This window comes from Neolamprologus multifasciatus, chromosome 8, assembly GCF_963576455.1.
Source record: "Neolamprologus multifasciatus chromosome 8, fNeoMul1.2, whole genome shotgun sequence".
Taxonomy (NCBI): domain Eukaryota; kingdom Metazoa; phylum Chordata; class Actinopteri; order Cichliformes; family Cichlidae; genus Neolamprologus; species Neolamprologus multifasciatus.
The window spans coordinates 23,560,430-23,583,197 of record NC_140446.1 but is presented as its reverse complement, the minus strand read 5'-3'; the positions used below and the strand labels follow the sequence as shown (position 1 = coordinate 23,583,197).

Below are 22,768 nucleotides of genomic sequence, written 5' to 3'. Positions count from 1 at the left end.
ATTGCTCCCACAGTTGATTTTTTCACACCAAGCTGCTTGCCTATTGTAGATTCACTCTTCCCAGTCTGGTGCAGGTCTACAATTCTTTTCCTGGTGTCCTTCGAAAGCTCTTTGGTCTTGGCCATGGCGGAGTTTGGAGTTTGAGTGGTTGAGGCTGTGGACAGGTGTCTTTTATACAGATGATGAGGTCAAACAGGTGCCATTCATACAGGTAACGAGTGGGGGACAGAAAAGCTTCTTACAGAAGATGTTACAGGTCTGTGAGAGCCAGGGATTTTCCTTGTTTGAGGTGACCAAATACTTATTTTCCACCCTGATTTACGAATAAATTCTTTACAAATCCTACCATGTGAATTCATGGATTTTTTTTTCACATTCTGTCTCTCACAGTTGAAGTGTACCTCTGGTGCAAATTACTGACCTCTGTCATCATTTTAATTGGGGGAACTTGCACAATCGGTGGCTGACTAAATACTTTTTTGCCCCACTGTATGTCTGTATCCTGTGAAACAGCTGGGCTTAATGGACATTTAATGCAGTGACGTGTCATAATGGGCTTTAATAGACATCGATTTACACAAATATCTTGTGTTGAGTGCTTAATTTAAATTCCATAAAAAGATGCAACCTGGACGACTGAACAGCTGTTTTTATTACTTCTAACATTGTAGTTTTCATGATTTAATTTGTACTGCTTTGGAACCAACAATAGGTTTTGTACCACTCACACATGAGCTGAATCCAAGCAAACATGTACACTTTAACACACCGATGCCCCAAACACACACAGACACACACAGTGCCAGCAGGCTAATACGTGTCAGTGTGCTATGCTTCTATAGCTCTCTTTACTCTGAGGGGGTGAAAAGATTGCTTCCTCTCTGCCTAGTCCATTTTTTTTTTCAGTTTCTCCTTGCCATCTCATTTAGGCTCCTGGGACTTTTGTTATTTGTTACTCTTAAAGTTTCAGTTATTTTTCACTCAGTTTAAGTGAAACCTTAAGTCAGAGGTTCATTCCACCTCAAGACTTTCAGTTCACTTTATTTAGCAGGGTAAGAACACTGAGCCTCATTCACAAACACAAATGTGTAAAAAACCTTTTCCATTAAATATGTCAGTGGCAGACTTTGTTCTTACGGCTGTGCCCGTGTAAGGCTACAGTCACACTAAGGAAAACTGCTTAACAAATTTATTAGACCACCACCTAGTGTGAAGTTTATGTCAAAGCTGCCCTAAGTTACTGGTAATTATCAAAATTGTTTTATTTATTTAATTTACCGTATTATAAAAAAGCAGGCTGCCATTCTATTATTACTCTGGTGTAACTGAGACTTTAGTAAATGGAATTGGAATCACTGTGAGTCAATTCAAGTGATCATGGTCTGCGTAGTGCTGTGGACCATTTTCTCAGAAACAGGTTTACTTTTAACTGTATCCAGGAGAAATATGTGGAGTTTCTGAAAAACTACAAACTGAGAAAAAGCTTGCAGCAGGTTCAGATTTGCTGTGTGTTTTTCTGTGAATGTGGTATTCTGCAGTCTCATTGCTCACCTGCCTGCAGCGTTGCTTTCAGCCTGCACTGGAGTTTTCTCTCCTCTTTGCTCCAAACCCAGCAGCTCATCTCAGTGGACCAAACCCAGATTCACGCAATTCTATTAGACTCCATCTAAACTCTGTCTGCGTTTTTTAAAAAATATTTCACTTACAAAAGTAAACTTAAAGATTTCTTTGCTGTGGATTTTGCTGAAGTATTAACAGATATTTCATGTGAAAAGCAGTTTCTGTGTTATCATTAATAGCATCAGTCTGTTTTAAAGCTTGCTACTGGTGTCTTCATTTTTTAGCATTTTTAACCCTGGAGAACCCATGGGGTCAGAGCCGACCCCATTGGTTTTCTAGGGAAACCATGGGGTCAAATTTGACCCCATGGGTTCTTCAGGGTTAAAAAGAGCTTAACCCTCTGGTCTCTATCTGGCCATTTTTGGCCACTTTCTTTATTCGGTTTTCAACCATTTTTGTTCTGTTAATGCAAATGGAATGAAACTTTCCAAAGGTGTGCATTTTTTTAAAAATTTTTAATTTTCAACATTTCAACTTAATAATGTCAATAATATTCACTATACACCAATTTGTTCCTGTTTTACTGATCGTGGCCATTTTTGGCCAATTGAAACCCATTATAACCACCTTTTTTGATTCCTTGTTACTGGCAGTACTATAGCATGCAATTTAGGTAAAATTGCTTTCATTCTAAACTCAACACATGAAAATTGTAGTTTTTCATTTTTTCTACCACATGACATCCTTGGCCCATTTTCTGCCAAGCAAGCAATTTCATGTAATATTCTTGGTTTCCACTAGGTGGGGTTGATGGGTTACCACACTCCAATGGACCAATATAATGAAACAATTTTGACATAGGTTTGGTCTTAAGGATCTGATAGTTTGTGTTTGTGCATGACATTGCAGCACAAACATGTATTTGCAAGATAGACTGGAATAAATAATGACGCATCAAACATTACATAGGCTGCAGTGAATTCCTGTGGATGCAGGATATTGAGCTTTGAGGTTCCCAGTCAAACTTAGCTTTGAAGCACATGTGAAAAGCACTTTTACTCTTGTATTTTTCATAAAAAGAGACCATACCCAAAATATTAACTCTAGAAACAAAAACAAAAACAAAAAAAAACCCAATCACAGGACATTTTGCACAGTTCAAACCTGCAGCTGCAGCGCAAACAACAACAAACACTGTTTGTAAACGTGTCCTGGAGTTTATGCAGGTGCAGACGTTGCTACTGCTGTAAGTCAACCTAACAGCTTCCAGACCATTTATTCTGGCAATATGGCAAGAAGGTGGGAGTGTCCCCCCCACCCCAAGAGGGACAAAGGGACCCCCTGATGATCCTCTAATCGCCTGAGCCAAGGTGTGAAACTGGGTGTGAACTCTGGCTGATTGGGAACCACACCCAGTTCAAAGCGTATAATATCTAAATTTGAATTATATTTTGGTTTTCATGACTAGGACTGGTGCTAATTTAAAAAATCAAGTCAATGAAAGTAGAAAAATGTTTTAATATATATGAATTTTATAGTATTTTGAAAACGTAAACATGGGTGGTCATTTTTGGCCACGAACAAAATGAGAGGGATTTTTTTTGTTTTTCTGTCACTGCACAAAAAACCAAAGATACATAAAACTCATTGATACTTTTAATTATTGCTATGCATCTAACGTCCATCATGGTTAGAAAATAAATCAGTTTGCATGTATTATTTAGGAAAAAAATGGGGATTTTATGCTTTTATCCCTTTATCCCTTTATCCCTTTGTAAATCATTAAAATTATGTAATTTAACTGGTATTTAAAGGGTTAAAAGTCTGGATTTGAATTAAATTTTGGTCTTGATGAACAGCACTGATACTAATCTAAAACATCAAGTCAATGAAAGTAGAAAAATGTTTTAATATATATGAATTTTATAGTATTTTGAAAACGTAAACATGGGTGGCCATTTTTGGCCACGAACAAAATGAGAGTTTTTTTTTGTTTTTCTGTCACAGCACAAAAAACCAAAGATACATAAAACTCATTGATACTTTTAATTATTGCTATGCATCTAACCTCCATCATGGTTAGAAAATAAATCAGTTTGCATGTATTATTTAGGAAAAAAATGGGGATTTTATGCTTTTATCCCTTTATCCCTTTATCCCTTTGTAAATCATTAAAATTATGTAATTTAACTGGTATTTAAAGGGTTAAAAGTCTGGATTTGAATTAAATTTTGGTCTTGATGAACAGCACTGATACTAATCTAAAACATCAAGTCAATGAAAGTAGAAAAATGTTTTAATATATATGAATTTTATAGTATTTTGAAAACGTAAACATGGGTGGCCATTTTTGGCCACAAACAAAATTAGAGGGATTTTTTTTTTTTTTTTCTGTCACTGCACAAAAAACCAAAGATACATAAAACTCATTGATACTTTTAATTATTGCTATGCATCTAACCTCCATCATGGTTAGAAAATAAATCAGTTTGCATGTATTATTTAGGAAAAAAATGGGGATTTTATGCTTTTATCCCTTTGTAAATCATTAAAATTATGTAATTTAACTGTGATTTAAAGGGTTAAAAGTCAGGATTTGAATTAAATTTTGGTCTTGATGAACAGCGCTGATACTAATCTAAAAAAATCATGTCAAAAAAAGGGGAACTTTTTCTTAATATATATGAATTTTATAGCATTTTGTAAATGTAAACAGGGGGTGGCCATTTTTGGAAGTTTTTATGTTTTTCTGTCACTGCACAAAAAAACAAAGATGCATAAAACTCATTGATACTTTTAATTATTGTTATACATCTAACCTCCACCATGGTTAGAAAGTAAATCAGATGGCATGTTTTATTTGGAAAAAAATTGGGGTTTTGTGATTTTTTTCCATTTATGAGTTCCTAGGATTATTTGATTTAACTGGTATTTAAAGGGTTAAAATTATGAATTTGAATGAAATTTTGGTCTTGATGAACAGCACTGGTACTAATCTAAAAAATCATGTCAAAAAAAGTGGAAATTTTTCTTAATATATATGAATTTTATAGCATTTTGTAAATGTAAACAGGGGGTGGCCATTTTTGGCCACGAACAAGCTGAGAGGAAGTTTTTATGTTTTTCTGTCACTGCACAAAAAAACAAAGATGTATAAAAGTCATTGATACTGTTAATTATTGCTATGCATCTAACCTCCATCATGGTTAGAAAGTAAATCAGATGGCATGTTTTATTTGGAAAAAAATTGGGGTTTTGTGATTTTTTCCATTTATGAGTTCCTAGGATTATTTGATTTAACTGGTATTTAAAGGGTTAAAATTATGAATTTGAATGAAATTTTGGTCTTGATGAACAGCACTGGTACTAATCTAAAAAATCATGTCAAAAAAAGTGGAAATTTTTCTTAATATATATGAATTTTATAGCATTTTGTAAATGTAAACAGGGGGTGGCCATTTTTGGCCACGAACAAGCTGAGAGGAAGTTTTTATGTTTTTCTGTCACTGCACAAAAAAACAAAGATGTATAAAAGTCATTGATACTGTTAATTATTGCTATGCATCTAACCTCCATCATGGTTAGAAAGTAAATCAGATGGCATGTTTTATTTGGAAAAAAATTGGGGTTTTGTGATTTTTTCCATTTATGAGTTCCTAGGATTATGTGATCTAACTGGTATTTAAAGGGTTAAAATTATGAATTTGAATGAAATTTTGATTTTCATGAACAGCACTGGTACTAATCTAAAAAATCATGTCAAAAAAAGTGGGAATTTTTCTTAATATATATGAATTTTATAGCATTTTGTAAACGTAAACAAGGGGTGGCCATTTTTGGCCACGAACAAGCTGAGAGGAAGTTTTTATGTTTTTCTGTCACTGCACAAAAAAACAAAGATGTATAAAAGTCATTGATACTGTTAATTATTGCTATGCATCTAACCTCCATCATGGTTAGAAAGTAAATCAGATGGCATGTTTTATTTGGAAAAAAATTGGGGTTTTGTGATTTTTTCCATTTATGAGTTCCTAGGATTATGTGATCTAACTGGTATTTAAAGGGTTAAAATTATGAATTTGAATGAAATTTTGATTTTCATGAACAGCACTGGTACTAATCTAAAAAATCATGTCAAAAAAAGTGGGAATTTTTCTTAATATATATGAATTTTATAGCATTTTGTAAACGTAAACAAGGGGTGGCCATTTTTGGCCACGAACAAGCTGAAAGGGTAGTGATTTTTAACAAGGCCAGAGGGTTAATTTTAATAAAGTTTCAGAAAAGTGTTGATTCTGGCTAAGATCACCAACTTTCCCATTAAAAAAACCATACCAACATGTTTGAGCCTAAACGGTGCGGTTCTTGTGAATGACCACTTCCAAAGTGAGTTAATTAGAGCCCAACAGATATAAGGGTTTTAAGACTGATGCCCATACTGATCCTTATACAACCGTTGTAAGAGCTTCGTCCGCAATAAGTCAGACTCGTTCCTGGTGGTTGACGCCGATTCTCTTCATAATTGTTATGGAGAGAATTTCTAGGCATAGCCAAGTGCTTTCCAAGCTTTCACTTGGATGGTCTCAGAATCTCATCTCTGCTTTTCGCAGATGATGTAGTTTTGTTGGCTTCATCGAGTGATGGCCTCCTCCCAAATGGAGGAGTTTAAGTATCTCGGGGTCTTGTTCACAAGTGACGGGAGAAGGGAGCAGGAGATCGACAGACACTGTGGCTGCAGTGATACAGATGCTGTACCAGTCCATCGTGGTGAAGAGAGAGCTGAGTGTAAAAGCAAAGCTCTCAGTTTACCGGTCGATCTACGCCCCTACCCTCACCTATGGTCACGAGCAGTGGGTAGTGACCAAATGAACGAGATTGTGGATACAAGAAGCATAAATGTGGTTCCTCTGAATGGTGGCTGGCCTCTCCCGTAGAGATAGGCTGAGAAGTTCAGCCATCCAGCAGGGGCTCAGAGTAGGGTCGCTGCTCCTCCACATCAAACAGAGCCAGTTGAGGTGGTTCGGGCATCTCATAAGGATGCTTCCTGGGCGCCTCCTGTGTGAGGTGTTCCGGGCATGTCCCACCAGGAGGAGGTCCTGGATTTATGGCCTGGGAACACCTTGGTGTTCCCCCGGATAAGCTGGGGGAGGTAGAAGATAAATGGATAGATGAAGCCATGCTGGGGGTGTGTGATTAAAAAATCCAATATATCAGCCAATATTTTTGTTCAGGCACACAAAACATAAACGACACTTGCTATAAGTAGTTTAATATATATAAGTGGAAATTTAAAATTACTGACATTTTTAATGTCACAACAGGCCAACTCTGCCTGGATCAGCTGGTTTTTGTATTTGTGGTTTTCCAAGCAGAAGTTGCCTACACGGAAATTGCAGTGTGCCCTCATAGTAAACAAACTATGCAACATCAACACTTACAACACAGTTGAAGGGTGGCTCCTCTGTTATGTGCAATTATACAGATACAACCACTCAGAATATCTACTCCCAACTGGTTGTCAGCCAGTTCCCAGCCACTAGAAGTACACCCTCGTTCTCCTGGGGTGTATCTGCTTTTCACTATTTAGTCATTCCACTATTTCACTCAATTGCAGGCGTTACCAATATGTCAGGAAATAGATAATTACTATTATGTTGCTAATATGTTGGTTGGGCTGTAGAGTTAATCCCTGGGACACTGGGATGTGTGTGAATGTGATTCACACACATCCTAGTGTGTGAATGTGTCTGTGAATGGGTGGATGACTGAATGTAGTGTAAAGCGCTTTGGGCTCCTTAGGGACTGAGTAAAGTGCTATACAAATACAGGCCACTTACCATTTGACTGCACCTGCATCCATCTATTATATACAGGCTGTCATGATTTGATGATGTGAATACTGTAAACACTAATTAGGTTTCAAACAAGCCGTGGTAACAAAAGGTGAGAAGGTTCAGGCATTCAGTTGTCATTTTACGTAGTCAGCTGTTTCAAATGCCATAGACGCTATTTGCTACCAGTCTTATTCTTAGTCTGTACCCTCCTCCACCTACAACAATGCACCTCATTTAGTGACTCAACAGTGAGTCATATTTTGTAATTTTGCCTCGGTACACCACCACAGTGGATTTTAAATCAATCAAGACGTGGTCAAAATGCAGTCTTTCAGCTGTATTTCAAGGAGTTTAGCAGAAATGTCAATAATGAATTTTCTTTTAGATACTCTCATTTAAACAGAGTGCATTTATCGTTACTTTTCACTTCTACTTTCCTGAAACTTCTCAATAAGCTGCTGCATGCTGGACTTGCATTAAATACACATCAGCCAGCTAAAGCACAGTGAAAAGGAAGACCGATTCTTAGCTGCATCACATTCACATTGTGAGGGTGTCTGCTTGTAAACAGACTGAGGTTTGTGTGCTTTATATTATTAAAGATATGCTGAGGCTGAAGGGAAGGACAGCAGGTGAAATTCATGTTTAGTGTCAAAAACATCAGACCACATGATCAGCCAATAATTTCTTTTAATTTATAAAGATATTGCATGTACAGGTATTCTTAAAAGCTCAATTAATAAGTCATCACTTGAGAAGCTAAAATGAGCAATACAATTGTATGTACATCTCCAGCTGGAACAGCTCATTTCCTGTTTAGCTAGCCCTATCCTTTGTCATTGCACCTTGCCTACATAGATAAATTCACACAGAGTAAGTAATGCTTATGTAATTATAAGCTGCAGTAATTTCATCATCTGCACACCTTCTTTTTTCCAATACAGCTATTACTGCATCCCCATAAATTGATAAAAAGAACAAATTAAAAGTCTCCTCAACAGAGAGGAAGAATTATTCTACTCTATTCAGAATAGATGGGACGTGGAGTCAATGATTAGAGCTCTTTTCAGTTCCTATCTCTTAGATCTCTCAGCCCGGGAAGCGTGGGGTGGACCTCTCACTGTCGCAGCTGATGTGAAGTTGCTGCATGCCTGAAAAACAGGGGATGATGTTACTATCGATTTCCACTTAAATGCTTGCGTGTCATCTCAGCACCTCATAAGGAAATCAATCAAAAGTAAATCAAGATACTCAGATATCTGCACTTAGAACCTCTGCAAGGGCAATGCCATGTGTCGTGTTCAGAGGTAACAAATTCACTTTGATGAACGTGCATACGTTTTTGGCTCTAGACCTTAATCAGGCAAAAAGCCAAACAAATCCTAAAACTATTCAGTAAACAAAATTGAAACTTTAAATGGGGCAGGGATAGGATTAACCCTACTTCGTTGCACTGTAAAATAAAGCTACTGCGTCAAGGCTCCAACACCAAAGCTAACTTTGTTGCTATCTCTGCAAATCCATACTTTTCATTAGTTTCTCTAAAACATATGCTGTTGCAATGTTGGATCAGCGTTTCTAGATTTTGATATAATGTTTATGCGCAAGTAATCACTGTATTTCCACTACACTAATACCATTTTCTTAAATTATTAGCTGGAATTAAACGTTCCAGTGCAGGTGAAGAAAAGCAAACTGCTACCAACACTGTTCCAGTCGTCATTACGACCCATAGCACCAAATTACTTCCCACTGGTTCATACAATTAATATGTAAACTCTATATTGATAAAGTTACTATTCATGCATATGACACGCAGAAGGAACGAGTTTAGTCTGGATGTAAAGTTATGCCTGTACCAGAATATTAGAATTGTTGCTCTGTCACTGTCACAAGTCCGTGACAGTCTACTATAAAGTTAATGAGTTGTCCCTTTAACACATAATAAGCATGATTATTGTGAGATTTTCTTTGAGCACTTGCCATTTTTTGTAGCATGTATTCTGTTGTGGTCCACACTCTGATGTGAATGTTTACGTTTTGGCTTTATGATCCTGGTATAAATGTTTTCATCTTTGTCGCTTTTACAGCCCAGGCGTGAATAAGCAATAAGTTGTGCTATTTGTCTAGCCATGGCTGTTTTTTCCGGAACGGGTGGCGGTATTTTGTGAGAGGTCGCCCTGGGGTCTTTTTCATTCCCCTCACTGAACACATCGTCAGACTCATCTGAAAGGGCAAGCGGGCGAAGATGCACAGCGCAGAGTTCATCCAGCGTCACCGCGGGCATTTGGATCCTCTGAGATTGGAGGAAGGCTTCTGAGTCAGAGTGCCGTCGTCGTGAGGGTTTGGGTTTAAGGGCGGGTTTGGTTTTAGGTAACGGCTCTGGTTTCAGAGGGTTAACATCAGGGATTGTGGGGAGGGGAATCTGCAGGGAGAGCCTGTTAGCACGAGCTCGGGGGTTGAGCGAGCTGGACTTGGGATGCAACTTCCAGCCTAGAGGGTCGTGGCCGATGATAAACGATGTCTTAACTGGAGGAGGGGAGGAGCAGGATGAGGTGGTGGAAGAGGTGGAGGAAGATGAGGAGTGACTTGGTGATGGTGAGATCCCCATGGGGGGGCAGGAGTAGCGTTTCACTGGATCGCAAGATGCTACAGGGGTTTGCGGGAGCGATGCGCTACGCTCAGAAGGCTGTGGTTCCTTCTTGGTCTTGTTTGTTGTCACGTTAGAGGTGGACACTGCTGACAAAGGACGCGCTCTGCTGGGCTCCAGGCTGTGTGGTGACCTCTCTTTGAGCCCTCTGGTTTTCTTTCTGAGGATCACCTGATTCCCTATGGCCACATTTTGACTCATCTGGCCCCACTCATCAATACCATTGGCAAGTGCTGGAGTAGCAGTGCCATTACAAGCATTGGGGTATTTTGTCTTGTTCATCTTGGGACATTAGTGTACAGATAAGCCTGTGAAGAAAAACACACATATATATAGAGAGAGAGGGTGGGGGCACTTAGGATGTTTCAAGGTTAAAAAGAGGAAGAGCAGATGCCCGTCTTGACTTCTCAAATTTGTGTTTCACAACAGATTTCTTTTCTCAACAGACACTGTGGCTACTATGTCAACACTCATATGCTGTGTGAATCTCCCTGTTGACAGTTAATTGCTGAAACACTTCTGTTTTATTGGCCTTAACATTGCAATCACATAGAAAATGAAATGTCTCCTTCAGTTCACCAACTGGCTTCAGTTAAACGCAAACCTTATTACTTATGAGTTTCACCATTAGTTTCTTTAGCCTCTACTTTGAAAAACAAAACAAAACAACTACTTCTTTCCACATCAGTATGCAATTAAATTACTAAACATCACATTCACCGATAAAAGCTGATTGCTTAAGTTAGTAAATGAAGTTAAGTTTAACGTACTGCAGCTCTTGGGAAATGAATGACAACGGTATGTTTACAATGTACTTACAGCTTAACTAAAAGAGATCCAATGCAAAGCATGAAATGTAAGATGTTGTTTACCTCCGGTGTTGCTTAGATCGCTGTTGTCGTTCAGCCTGGGCTAATCTATTTCACTCTCCTGTCTTTATAAAGCTCAATGGGTGTTACCTCCCCTAAATCTGACCACAGCTTCCCCAAACTAACGCCCAGAAACCCACATTTCACACACAGGTCCTCATTTCACACACAATAACACATGTGCACTCAAACACACTCCAGTCAGGGTTGATGAGCAGCTGCTTTCATAATAGCGTGGAGTAAGAGCAACATCTCTCAGTGTCTAGTTGTTTACATGAAAGGTATTTAAGCTAAGAAGCTAACCATGGCAGTATACTAGAGACTAGACTAGAAATCGTAATTATACGACTTACTGTTATTTTCATAATTACAGCATCTTTAACCAAAGAGTTTTTCCACTGTGTGTGTGTGGAATATATATAAGATATGTAAAAAGAATACAAAGTCTTTGGCGAACACTGATGCTTTTCCATTTTGAAAGCTTCCCTCATAGTGGCCCATATAGAGAACCATATTCAAAAATAAGCACTCTCAATGGTTTTTGGTGTTTGATTTCAAGAGTTTAAATCATCTCTGCTTGATAAACCCTGGAGCTGCTGCCAAGGACATTTTTAACCACTCAAGCAGTGGATGCTCAAATCCTGGTAATATTACTCAGTTAGCTCGTCTCTCTCTTTGTTCTAGACCACAAAATACCAAAGAGGAAACATTGTTACTTTTTGACATTTGTGACATTTGTGAGTATCCTGACAATTGCCATTAGTTTTACTATGCCTCATTAAAGATGCATTGAATCACATCTTAACTTTAGTTAATGCACGTCTGTGTTATATACAGTTGATAACATTAGGTTACTTACTTAGGTTAATGTTACTTTTAATGTTACTTACTAATCTGTCCAATATGATTTCATGAATATGCAGAATTTATTTTATTACATGACTAATTATTTTAATAAAAAATAAGGAATTAAGAAAAAAAAATTCTTAATATTAAATAGTTTATATATTCTTCTGCCTACACAGTGCAGGAGAAAGCTACCAAACAAGTCATCAGAGTTATAGTTTTTGGCATGCAAACACAAAAAACAATAGTTAACAAATTGTTAACCAGGCTTCAGATAGCATAAGGTGCACCAGAGGCCACGAGAAGGTGGAGCAATCTTCACCACCCTCACTATCTCCTGTTGCTGCGAGATAGTGAGGGTGGTGAAGATGGCTCTGTGATTGGTTTGGAAATATTCTTATTACAACAATGCATGGACTTCCAAGTTAGACCTGATCATTATATTAATGTAAATCATCTGTAAGATGGCACATGGCACATTTATCCCTTATGGGGTGGATCAGTACGTCACTGATGTGTCGATGTGTTCAAATAAGCTGATGCTGACATATAATCTGCTTAGCATCTGATCATTACACACTGACAAATTTCATTGCCTGCTTTTTATGAGCAGGACAGGAGTGGAGAAGAAGTAAAGAAGTGAGAGTAGAGGAGATGAGGAGTGTGACACATAGATGAAACACTAAAAGAGCTGCAGTAGAGGTGAAGGATGGGAGTGCATCAGATCGACAGATTTGTCACAGTTAAAAATGAATTCTTGTCAGACATTAGAAGCAGCAGGTCCAAGATCAGATTTGAGTGTTTAGAATTGAACACAGGAATAGCAACATATCATCTACTGGGATTACATCAGTATAGCTTTACTAAGTAACACCTTAGTCCAGGGGTGGGCAACTCCAGGCCTCGAGGGCCGGTGTCCCTGCAGGTTTTAGATGTGTCCTTGATCCAACACAGCTGATTTAAATGGCTAAATTAGCTCCTCAACATGTCCTGAAGTTCTCCAGAGGCCTGGTAACGAACTAATCATGTGATTCAGGTGTGTTGACCCAAGGTGAGATCTAAAACCTGCAGGGACACTGGCCCTCGGGGCCTGGAATTGCCCACCCCTGCCTTAGTCTAGAAAGGAAACAGCTGAAAATAACATAATAAAGTCCCATGAGAATTCAGATGGCATTTTTTGTTTGCCATGGAAGAGCCAAATTTTTGACCGTTTACCAGTCACAATAGTGAAGAGAGAGCACATGACAACACTCTACTTGCTAAAAGTGCTAAATAACAAAGGAAGATGTGTTATTTTTGCATGTCCCAAATCAAATGTTCAGACTACCAAAATAAAATTGAAAAGTCATGCGTGGAGGAATATATTGTGTGCTGGGTCCTTAAGTGGTCAGTAAGGTATCTGTAGTAGGCAGGGCATCTGCCCAGATGGCTACTCCTCCCTGAGCCTGGTTTTGTCAGGGCTTACTTCCTGTCAAAAGTAGGGATGGGTACCGTTTATGACAGAACCGGTTCTGTCATAAACGGTAGTAACCAGACCGAAAAGCAGCGCACATTTCGGTGCTTTTTTTTCTTGAGATGTCATACACTTTGGATTCTAGCCAATCATTTTACCTTTGCAAGTGTAGTAGGCGGGTCCAGGTACGTACGTTGTTTTAGAGCAGAGCTACAGATTAAAAATGCCCAAGGCGAAGCGGTCAAAGTCTGGCTGTACTTCACAGCAAAATATGCAAATTCAGCAGCCTGCAACAAGTGCTTTAAGATGATACTGTGATACTGTCAAAGGAGGTAACACCTCGAATCTGATTAAACACCTGGCGACTATAGCATTTTGTTAAAAGCCGAGAAATGCACCGTATTTGATAGCTTGCTGCGAGACCTCACACCGTGCACATCTACTGCGGGTGTCGTGCCTGTTATCAGACCCAGAGCAACATCCCCCAAAAACCCGAAGAGGAGAGTCCTGGCCCCTAGCCCGGCCAGTGTAGCAGAAATGATGGCGGATGATGATGGCAGCAGCAGCCGTTCTTCTCTGCGTGAGTAGCTTAATGTTGTTTGTGTGTAATTCACGTTGATAAAGCTAGCCACATTATTACATTAATGCATGTAAGGTGAACTAGCAAACACCGTTGTAGCTACATGCGGCTGTCTTCTTGTTTGATGGCAGATATTCCCTTCACCCTGGCCAAAAAGGCTAAAATGACCAAAGAAAAAGAGGGAAACAGTTGAGAGGTTTGTGTTTTTTTCCATTGTTTAAGCACTGCTTCCAGCCAAGAGTGATACCATATATGCCCCTTAGCTGCAGAAAAGGCTAACATTGTTATCTTTTTACAAAAAAAAACAGCTGAACATGAGAGGTTTTTGGACAAAGTTTGTGTTCTCCATTCTTTAAGCACCGGTTCGAGCACCGTTTAAGCACCGGCACCGTTTCAAAAGTACCGGTTTATAAATCTTCATAAATCTCTCACAACCCCCAGATTCAGACTCTCTTGTCCTGTCGAAACTTTTTTGTCTGACATCAGAAACAAACCAGTAGATATTAAACCGCCCAGTAAGAGAAAATGAAAACAACGGAAATTTGTGTCCAAGACCACAAATCTATAGATAGCAGTTCATAAGTATTTCACATACCGCTGAGACTGTGCTGTTTATAGGGCATGTTTGTGGAGAATTATCTATACCTGCTTTTCTGTGAATATCAGAATTGCTAATCACAGTGACATCGTATTTTGATGAGTCTGTCATGAGCGAGGTGAATTTTGGAAACACCAGATGACAGTTTTGTATTTGGAAGAGATTTACAAGGTTCAAGGAAGCTGTTGCAATATTCAAATTACACCCTGGCATGATCCGCTGACTTCTAGCGACTGCTGTCCTTTTTTCTTAGCATGGTGTGCAGTAACATTTTCTTTTTTTGAACACCAATGCTAAGCAGCCCACAAAGTGAAAGCCACAGTCAGGACATTCAGTATAACCCTCAAACAGCGTCCTGGGAGTGCCAGTCTCCCATGACTCTTTGTACAGACTCTGCAGTTGTACACAAAGTGTCAAACTGAAAACTGTATCAAGGCTGTAAATCTTGCCCACGTGTTACAAGCCGTCACATGTACGCTACATGTGTTTTCACACATGTAGCGTACATGTTTGCACGTACTGCAGGAACTCTTAACGCTCAGCATCGACAGCGATTCCTTTGAAGTTTGATCCCTTCACTTCAGAAGCAGCGTTCCTTCCCTCACTTCCCCCTAATCCACCCACAGACTGCCGTGATCTTTCAAGGCTGTGTGAGTAATTGGCAGGTTCGCGCGTTGTTGGGAGCTGGGTCTGCTAGGTCAGAGCTCAGTACATTAATCTTGGCGTAATGAAGCGATGTAAACCTCACAGGACACTGTAAATCTACAGACGAGAGCGAGGATTACTGCTGCTCGGAGTAGTCGTTTCTTGATGATACACACAAAGGGGGGGAGGAGGAAATGCATGTGCGAGACACCTAACCTTTTTTTCCTTCCTGTTTCATCCAGTAGCAATGAAAAATATTTGCCTCGCTTCCTGCTCAGTCAATGTGTGCTTATTGATGCTTGAAATGTTAACGGTATCTCTGTGCCCAGCTGGTTCTTTCTATTATGTTTGGGGTTATATCACTTTCTGTGTCACACATCGCTGGTAACACTCTTGCGGAGAATTTTTCAAAACAGTTTGCTCAATAAGAAAACTGCCAAACAATGTAAGGTCCAGTACTGTAAAATACAGCGTTCATAAATAATGTGGGAAAACGTCTGAAGATGTTTGTCTTGAAGTTGACAAGAGAGGTTTGTTCACAACAGCTGAGCACAGAAACAGGATCAACAGAGGTGTGCACAGCATTGCGCTGCAGAAAATTGAGAGATTTGGCAGCTTGATCCCTTCAGGTTTGCTGGCAAAATGATTAAAGGAACTCCTTCGAGGAAACCGTACTGTGAGCATGACAGCCAGGGACACGTCGGCAGGGTTTTTGGAGGAGTTCTTGGAAGTGTATTTGAGATATTATTGCTAACATTAAAAAATGCAGTGGGATACGTCATTTCCTGATTTTAATGTCAGCAAGAAGAAATTGTTTCACGTCACTCCAGAAAATATGCAAATAGCTTTTTTTTAATGTAAATGTGCTGGGACATACATTTCTAAAAGTGGCAGCGTCAAAGCTGAAGAGCGGATTTGTTTGTTTTAAACTCCTAAAGCACACCTATTATGCTCAGCTCAAGCTCCATATTTATTAATAAGTGACTTTTATGTATATATTGTGCTATTCTTAGTTAGTGTGTTGTCTGTCTCTGTTAATGTTTGTTTATAATGGCGCACTGTAACAAAAAATAATTTCTCCTAGGGATCAATAAAGTATTCGGATTCTGATATTTGTTTACAGTTTAAAATTACTCTTATACTGGGCCTTGGTACGGCCTCTCATTTCAGCCTCTGTCACTAATATCACTCTTTTGCCCCTTTGTACAGTGACTGACTGTACCTGAATGTACTCATAAATATACATTGATTACTTTGTAATTATGTAGCCACCATACATGGGCCAAGACAGACATCGCAGCTCCATAATCTAATTATGTTCTATATATGCGGCTAGAGATCGCCCACATATATAGTATACTAGAGGTGGAGGAGGAAAGAACTGATAGGCGTTCATGTGCTTTGTAGGCGACTTTTAATTTGTGTCTGCACCTTCAGGTTAGAGATATGAGGGACCATACCTGTGTTTTTATCATCTAAGAAAGTGAGAGACAGCATGACCGGCATCTGGAGAAAATGTCATCCTCTTCCTCCTCACCTCAAGCCTCACCTCCTGAACAGAAGTCAGGGCTCTAACAGACAGAAATGTGCATAAAATGCTAATTTAAATCAAATTCAAATTTTATTTGTCACACACACACAACCATACACAGTATGACATGGGGGTGAAATGCTTGTAGCTGTGCAATGCCCGACCATTAAATGGCAGAAAAAAAGGTTTTACAGTATTTACAATTTACAGGTTACTACAAAATTTACAAATTAACTTAGAAATTTACAGTAAGAAATGTGCAAATAGCAGAAAGAGATTATAAAGATTATAAATTATAGGAATTATAGGAAATGTGTGGTGGTGCGTGTGGTGATGTGATGTGTGTGAGAGTCCAGACTTATAGTGATGTGTGTGGGAGAGTCCAGTCCTACACCTGGTTCAGGGCCCGAATAGCCTGGGGGAAGAAGCTCCTCCTCATTCTCTCTGTTTTGGCCTTAAGGGAGTGGAAGCGCTTCCCAGACCTCAACAGTGAGAAGAGTCCATTGTTGGGATGGGAGAGGTCCATCATAATCTTCCTAGCTTTGGACTTGCACCGCTTGGTGTAGATGGACAGCAGGTCAGGGAGCTCTGATGCGTTCGGCTGAGCGCACCACTCTTTGCAGATCTCATCTGTCCTGCTTGGTGCTGTTCCCAATTTATTCTCAATATTGCAATTACTAATTGCCAGCAGATGAGATATGTGACCCTGCTGTCTACAGACAGCTGACAAAGAGGTCAGCCGATAGGTGTCCCCACTTCTTACCTTGGGGTGTATCTACCTTCCATTATAAACATGTCACATCATTTTTTCTGCTTGGATGCAACTTACAAATGTTTTCATTTATTCTTTAGATTTCTTTAAAGTCTCATATTGTGCAAAAGTCTTGAGCAACCCGTAATTTCTCTATATTTCTCATAAGAGAGGCCAGACTTCCACGTAGTTTTTCATTTGTTAAGTTCTCTCCAGGTTTATGAAGGTGTTTCAAAGCTGTTCTTTGGACATTGGCTGCTTTTTAAATCATTTCCAGTTTTGCCCTTTTACCTTGGAGGGGAATGTTTTTCAAGCTAAGTGTATTAGACCAGTGTTAACTTGATAGATGAGCGTGGGTGTGTAACTCTTATCAGCTATTTGGGGTTTTTATGGGGGTTGGGCCCTGTCTTTGGAAATCTGTGCAAATAAACAAAGCAACCTCGTGGTGCTTTCACAAACACCGGGCATTAGAAGACTACCAAAAAAAAAATGCCGTCTGTACTACTATGTGAATTGTTTTAAGGAGGAGAGTACATACACTCACAGTTACAAGATTAAAAAAAAGACTGATGTTCAGATGTCGCAGTTTTCATGAAGGCAGCTCTGCACCGAAAACTGTTTCCGTTGTGACTTGATCTTTCCACCAAGTACAAACTACTCCTACATATTTTTAAGTTACACTATGTTATAAATTCAACAAGATGTCAAAAATTTTGCAGATGTATTAGCAACAGTTATAGTAACATACTCTGCATAATCGCTTTTATTTCATGTTCAGAATCACAGTTCAGCAATAATCATAATCAATGCAAGCATCACTTTCTGTCCAACTTGTTCGGTGTGCACAACCTGCATTTTATTTGCTGCAAACATATATCTATATTAATATTTTATGGAAAGGCTGATTCTGTCATAAAAAAAGAATCCCTGAACAAATCAAAAGTGTATAAATACATAGTGTAGCAAGCCTGTAAATGAATGCACCGCCACACTGCTCCCCCTGGTGGATACACAAGGCATTACTGCCGGTTTTCCTAATGGTCACTTAGTGGTGTTACTACTCATGGTTGCATCATCCACGTCATTACGGTCATCCATCAGTCGCAGCCTGTTTTTATGGGTGAAATCCAGTACAATGACTGTCCCGCGGTAATACACGTTTCAGCCATGTATTCCAGCCCTAACCATAACCTTATCCCTAACCTAAACCAGCACTTTAATGACGTTAAATAGTGTTTTCCAAAGCGATTTAAGTAAAATGAACGAACATGTGTAGATTGATTCCAGACAGTTCTCATGTTTCCTTGTTTGTCCGATCTCGTCATTTAAGGACGTGTTGGGTGCCCGGATGCGTAATATGTTGACGATTTGTCACCTACTAGGTGACAAATCGTCAACATATTGACGATTGACGATTTGTCACCTAGTAGGTGACAAATCGTCAACATATTACGCATCCGGGCACCCAACACGTCCGATATTACGCTTTGGGAGTGAGAAGTTGTTGTCAGTCGGCAATCGGTCAGGATTCCACCTTTGTGGTCCTATCAATGATTTTAAGTGACTGTATCTGTATGACCAAAAATGTTTTATCAGCCACAGAAAAGAGTTGCTAATAGAGGCTAAGAGCAGCAAACAGTGGCAAAAAATAGCAGCGCTTACCAACAGAGAGGTTCAGGTTATCCTCAATAACTTAGTTTTGGTGATAGTGGACAAAAGTGAGCTTTACTGACTTATCAACTCACATTGGACTGCTTCACAAGTTTTACACCCTCCCCTTGGTAAATAGACATGGACACATTTCTATAGTTTTCAGTCATGTGACTGACTCTCTATCCTGGAAGGCAAAAAATGATTCCATCATGATGGATCATATGGACAGTCTGTAGTATTTTAGGACAAAAGTGTTTTAGGACAATAGGTATTTTAAGACTACATAAAATATCTATCAATGGAGAAAAAATGAAGATATGAAAAGAAACTTTAAATTTTAGGTTGGGTGTTCTATATTCTGCCCTGGCAGCTTTGTTTAAATCCATGAAAATGGCGACGTCTCTGCCAGGGCTCCAGTTTGACGACAATAGGTATATGTTACAGAGAATTGCTCACCTTACGATGCTGTCAGGATGAAAGCTTTCTAAGTATGGACAGCTACTGAATGCAGTGGAGAAGCAGGGATTGGTATGATTTGGCCTGTAAGGCAGGGTTAGGAGAGGTTAAGGTTCAAAGGGTGGCTGGAGGGCAAAGGACTGCAGTACTGACGTCATGTGAAAACTATGGATTGACACATGAGGTCAACAGTGGACTGACATCCTGCACTCACTACAGATGAATGGTGGGAGGGGTAAGAAAACAGAATTAATTTGACTGCAATCTGATATCTACTGACCTCTGGTGGTGAGATTTTACACACTGTACCTTTAAAGCTACCCTCCTTTACGCCAAATTCATTGTGATTTGCTGACTCTCATAAAAGTCTGTATTAACCCTTTTCTCTTTGATGGCATACATTGTATGTATGCTAATAAATCAAGTGGAACACATTAATGACAACTAGTGCACTCAGCAAATGATAGATATCCATCTTCTGGGTGCTGATTAATGCTGTGCCAAAGCAGAAGACAAATGCATGACATATTCATCACTTTTATGCCAGGTCACACTGCTCCAATTAAAGGCGCCAGTTGATTTGAAAATCTTTTAATCTGAATAGGGAAACATGTGCATGTAACCAAAGACCCTTTTGATTGCTTTTTATTTGCATCACCAGCACAGTTCTCTTCTTTGTTTTTGCAAATTAGTTTATCAGGTTTTTTAAGCTAACACTGTCCTTCATGAAGAATGTTCTCTTCATAGTGTGTTGAGGAAAGACAGCATGCATCTTTTTGTGGATGCTGCCATGAAGGACGTACCGCATGTCACCATTGTGCTGATGAAATGAATTCCCTTTTTATTTGAACACAGTGTAACCTTCGTGTTCTCCTCTTTCAGACAGCACAGATACTTTTAAATGTTACACAAGCTCTCAGATTCTGCTCATAGTTATCCTTAGGCTTAATAGAAGACTCTCACAGTATCTTGTAGTCCTTTAGGATTGTCTGTGAACAGAAAATAAGAAAAGCTAATACAAATCTTGTTATCCTCTGTGGCTCATTATTAAGTATCTACACCCTCTTAAAGATTCACAACCTAAGAAAATGTGTAAGTTGGAAAAAACAGACTGGATTTAGATTTAATCACACAAAAGCCCGTAGAATAGGGGGGTTAGTAATTACCACGACTGAAATGGTTTTCATAATCACCTGGGCTAATTGGAAACATGAAAGTAGGCCAGCTACACTGCATTACTGTAAATCATTATTGCCTGTGTTAATAATCCTGTTTTCCTATCTCCAAAAGGTATTCATAAACTGGAGTTTTTGAAGTGGATGGGACTTTTATTTGATAAAATCAAATAAAAGTAATAAATAAAATATACATCCTGTTTCTGGCAGAGACCACCCGCTAACAAACCTGCTGCTTTTTTATCTTTGGCTGATGAAAGGTTTATACTCATATGGATCCCAATAAAGAGCTTGGATTGCACCCACAATACTTTAATGTGTCTTATCTTTATATATTTGTATGTAGGTACTTCATGAGTTGCTAATTATTGCATCAATGTTATTGGTGGAAGGTTTCGAGTCTCCTAATGCAAACATGGCAGAAGATTTAAAGAAAGAACATTTAAAGAAATCACTGGCTTGAATTTTCAATTGATTTTCCAGCTCTTTGGCTTGTTACAAAGTTCAGATGTGTTAATTAGATGTTTCCTTTAGTTAAGATGCATTATATAGCTAGTTATTGTTGTCATCAAGGCTCCAAAATCATCAATCCCTGCAAATAAGTTACACCACAGCAGTTTTTCTATGTGTAAGGGTGATGGACAGACTGAAAGAGCAGGCAAAATTGCAGCAGCAGCATTGGCATTTTAAAGGGGGAGATGGGAAAGTTCAGATCTTAAATAGACCAACAAATAGGGAGAGTGTTTGCTATATGATGTGAGGCTCGCTGCCATCAGATTGCTGTCATAAATCATGGACAGAAGACATTCCAACAAGGAAATATCATTATCATTATAAAAATTCAACAAGTGCACCTTGAAAGATAAGGGACAGCAGACGTATGGGAGAAGAGTGGAACTCTTTCCGAATTTGTCAGTATTTAAAATTAAAATTAAAGTGTACATTTTAACAAATGACCAGTTCATGCACATTATACTAGACACATCACATCTTTGACATATGAGAGACACTGAATGCCATAGCCACCTATCAAATTAGTTACATTTGATAATGGTGTGAACTAACTTGTAGGTGTCACGACACATACAGCATATCTATGAGGCTGCAGTTGCTTTAAAAAGGATGTGCACCAGGAGTTATATATTCATAACACCTGTCCACCGAAGCGCACATTAGTTTCCAGTGGTTGTCCAGTGTACTGGATAATCATTACAATGTACTGTTACTGTCAGTATTTCCAATTATATCGGACAGTATATATTTGTAGCCAGAGGCAAGCATCAGAGGCTGTCTAGTTTGGTGGTCTCGAACAAAGTCTCTGCTTTTTAAGAATAATATGGTCTTGTTGGCTTTCTTGAAGTGGCTGGCTGAGAATTGGCTCCTCCTAGTCCTGGATTGTGGTTCTCAGTCAGAAAAGGTTTGCCCGTTCCTGATTGAGGATGAACTGCTACTTCAAGCTGTTTATCTTTGTGGTCACAAGTTTGGGAGAAGAAGCAGGAAATTGGCAGATGAATTTGCCCATCACCTTCACTAATCTAGTTTTTGTCCTTTGTGATGTCCTGGTGGATCTACATTCTTATCCTAAGCTATGGGCAGAAACTGCATGCAGAAAAAATGAGGCTGCAGATCCAGAAACAGAAAGAAGATTCTTTCAAAGTGAGTCTGGGCTCAGCTGTTGTTCCTCAACCTGGAAAAGAGCTAGTAGTTGGGATGGTTCTGCTGTTTGATTTGGATAGGGGCTCGGTGTCCTTTTTTTTTTTTTTTTTTCAGGGTGTTTTGGATCATGTGAAACAAGGATGTGTTAGATTACGTCTCCCGGCTGGATTGGGAATGCCTTGATACACTCAGCTTACTGAAATTTAAAGTTCTTCTCCTTGGTGGCTCACAATAAAGAAGGATTTGCCTATACTAATCACATCTCTCTCTCTCTCTTCTAGCTGCAGTCATCTTATTTCAGTCAGTTATACTTGCTCACTTACATTTTCCATTTGCACAAAAACCCTGAAATAATGTGGGATAGAAACATGCTTTTTCTTTGGTATACAAATGGCAACAGTTAAGTATGTAGGAAGATGTAGGAAATTAGATGCTAGTGTGCAGGAGTGAGAAAGATTAAGGGCTTTTTAAACAAGCCAGCATAAAGGGAAGTGACCCCTGACCTGTAATT

General features: G+C 39.1%; 2 protein-coding genes across 4 annotated transcripts in view; one reads left to right on the top strand and one right to left on the bottom strand.

Moving 5' to 3' along the window:
- The window catches only part of LOC146513139 (ras-related protein Rab-26-like), a 132,037-nt gene that overhangs the window by 94,853 nt on the left and 14,416 nt on the right, over window positions 1–22,768 (top strand). The gene's annotated exons all lie outside the window — the stretch shown is intronic.
- Window positions 5,828–11,240, bottom strand: LOC146513140 (uncharacterized). Of its 2 annotated transcripts, none has more exons than XM_085171582.1 (2): window positions 9,378–11,240; window positions 5,828–8,545 (listed from the first exon to the last, which is right to left on the bottom strand). In XM_085171582.1, the coding sequence occupies exons 1-2, from the start codon at window positions 10,324–10,326 to the stop codon at window positions 8,484–8,486; spliced, it is 1,011 nt and encodes a 336-aa protein (XP_085027708.1). In that variant the 5' UTR covers window positions 10,327–11,240; the 3' UTR covers window positions 5,828–8,483. The 2 variants fall into 2 exon arrangements, with proteins under 2 accessions (XP_085027708.1, XP_085027707.1); XM_085171581.1 differs by having other exon boundaries at window positions 5,828–10,352; window positions 10,917–11,240.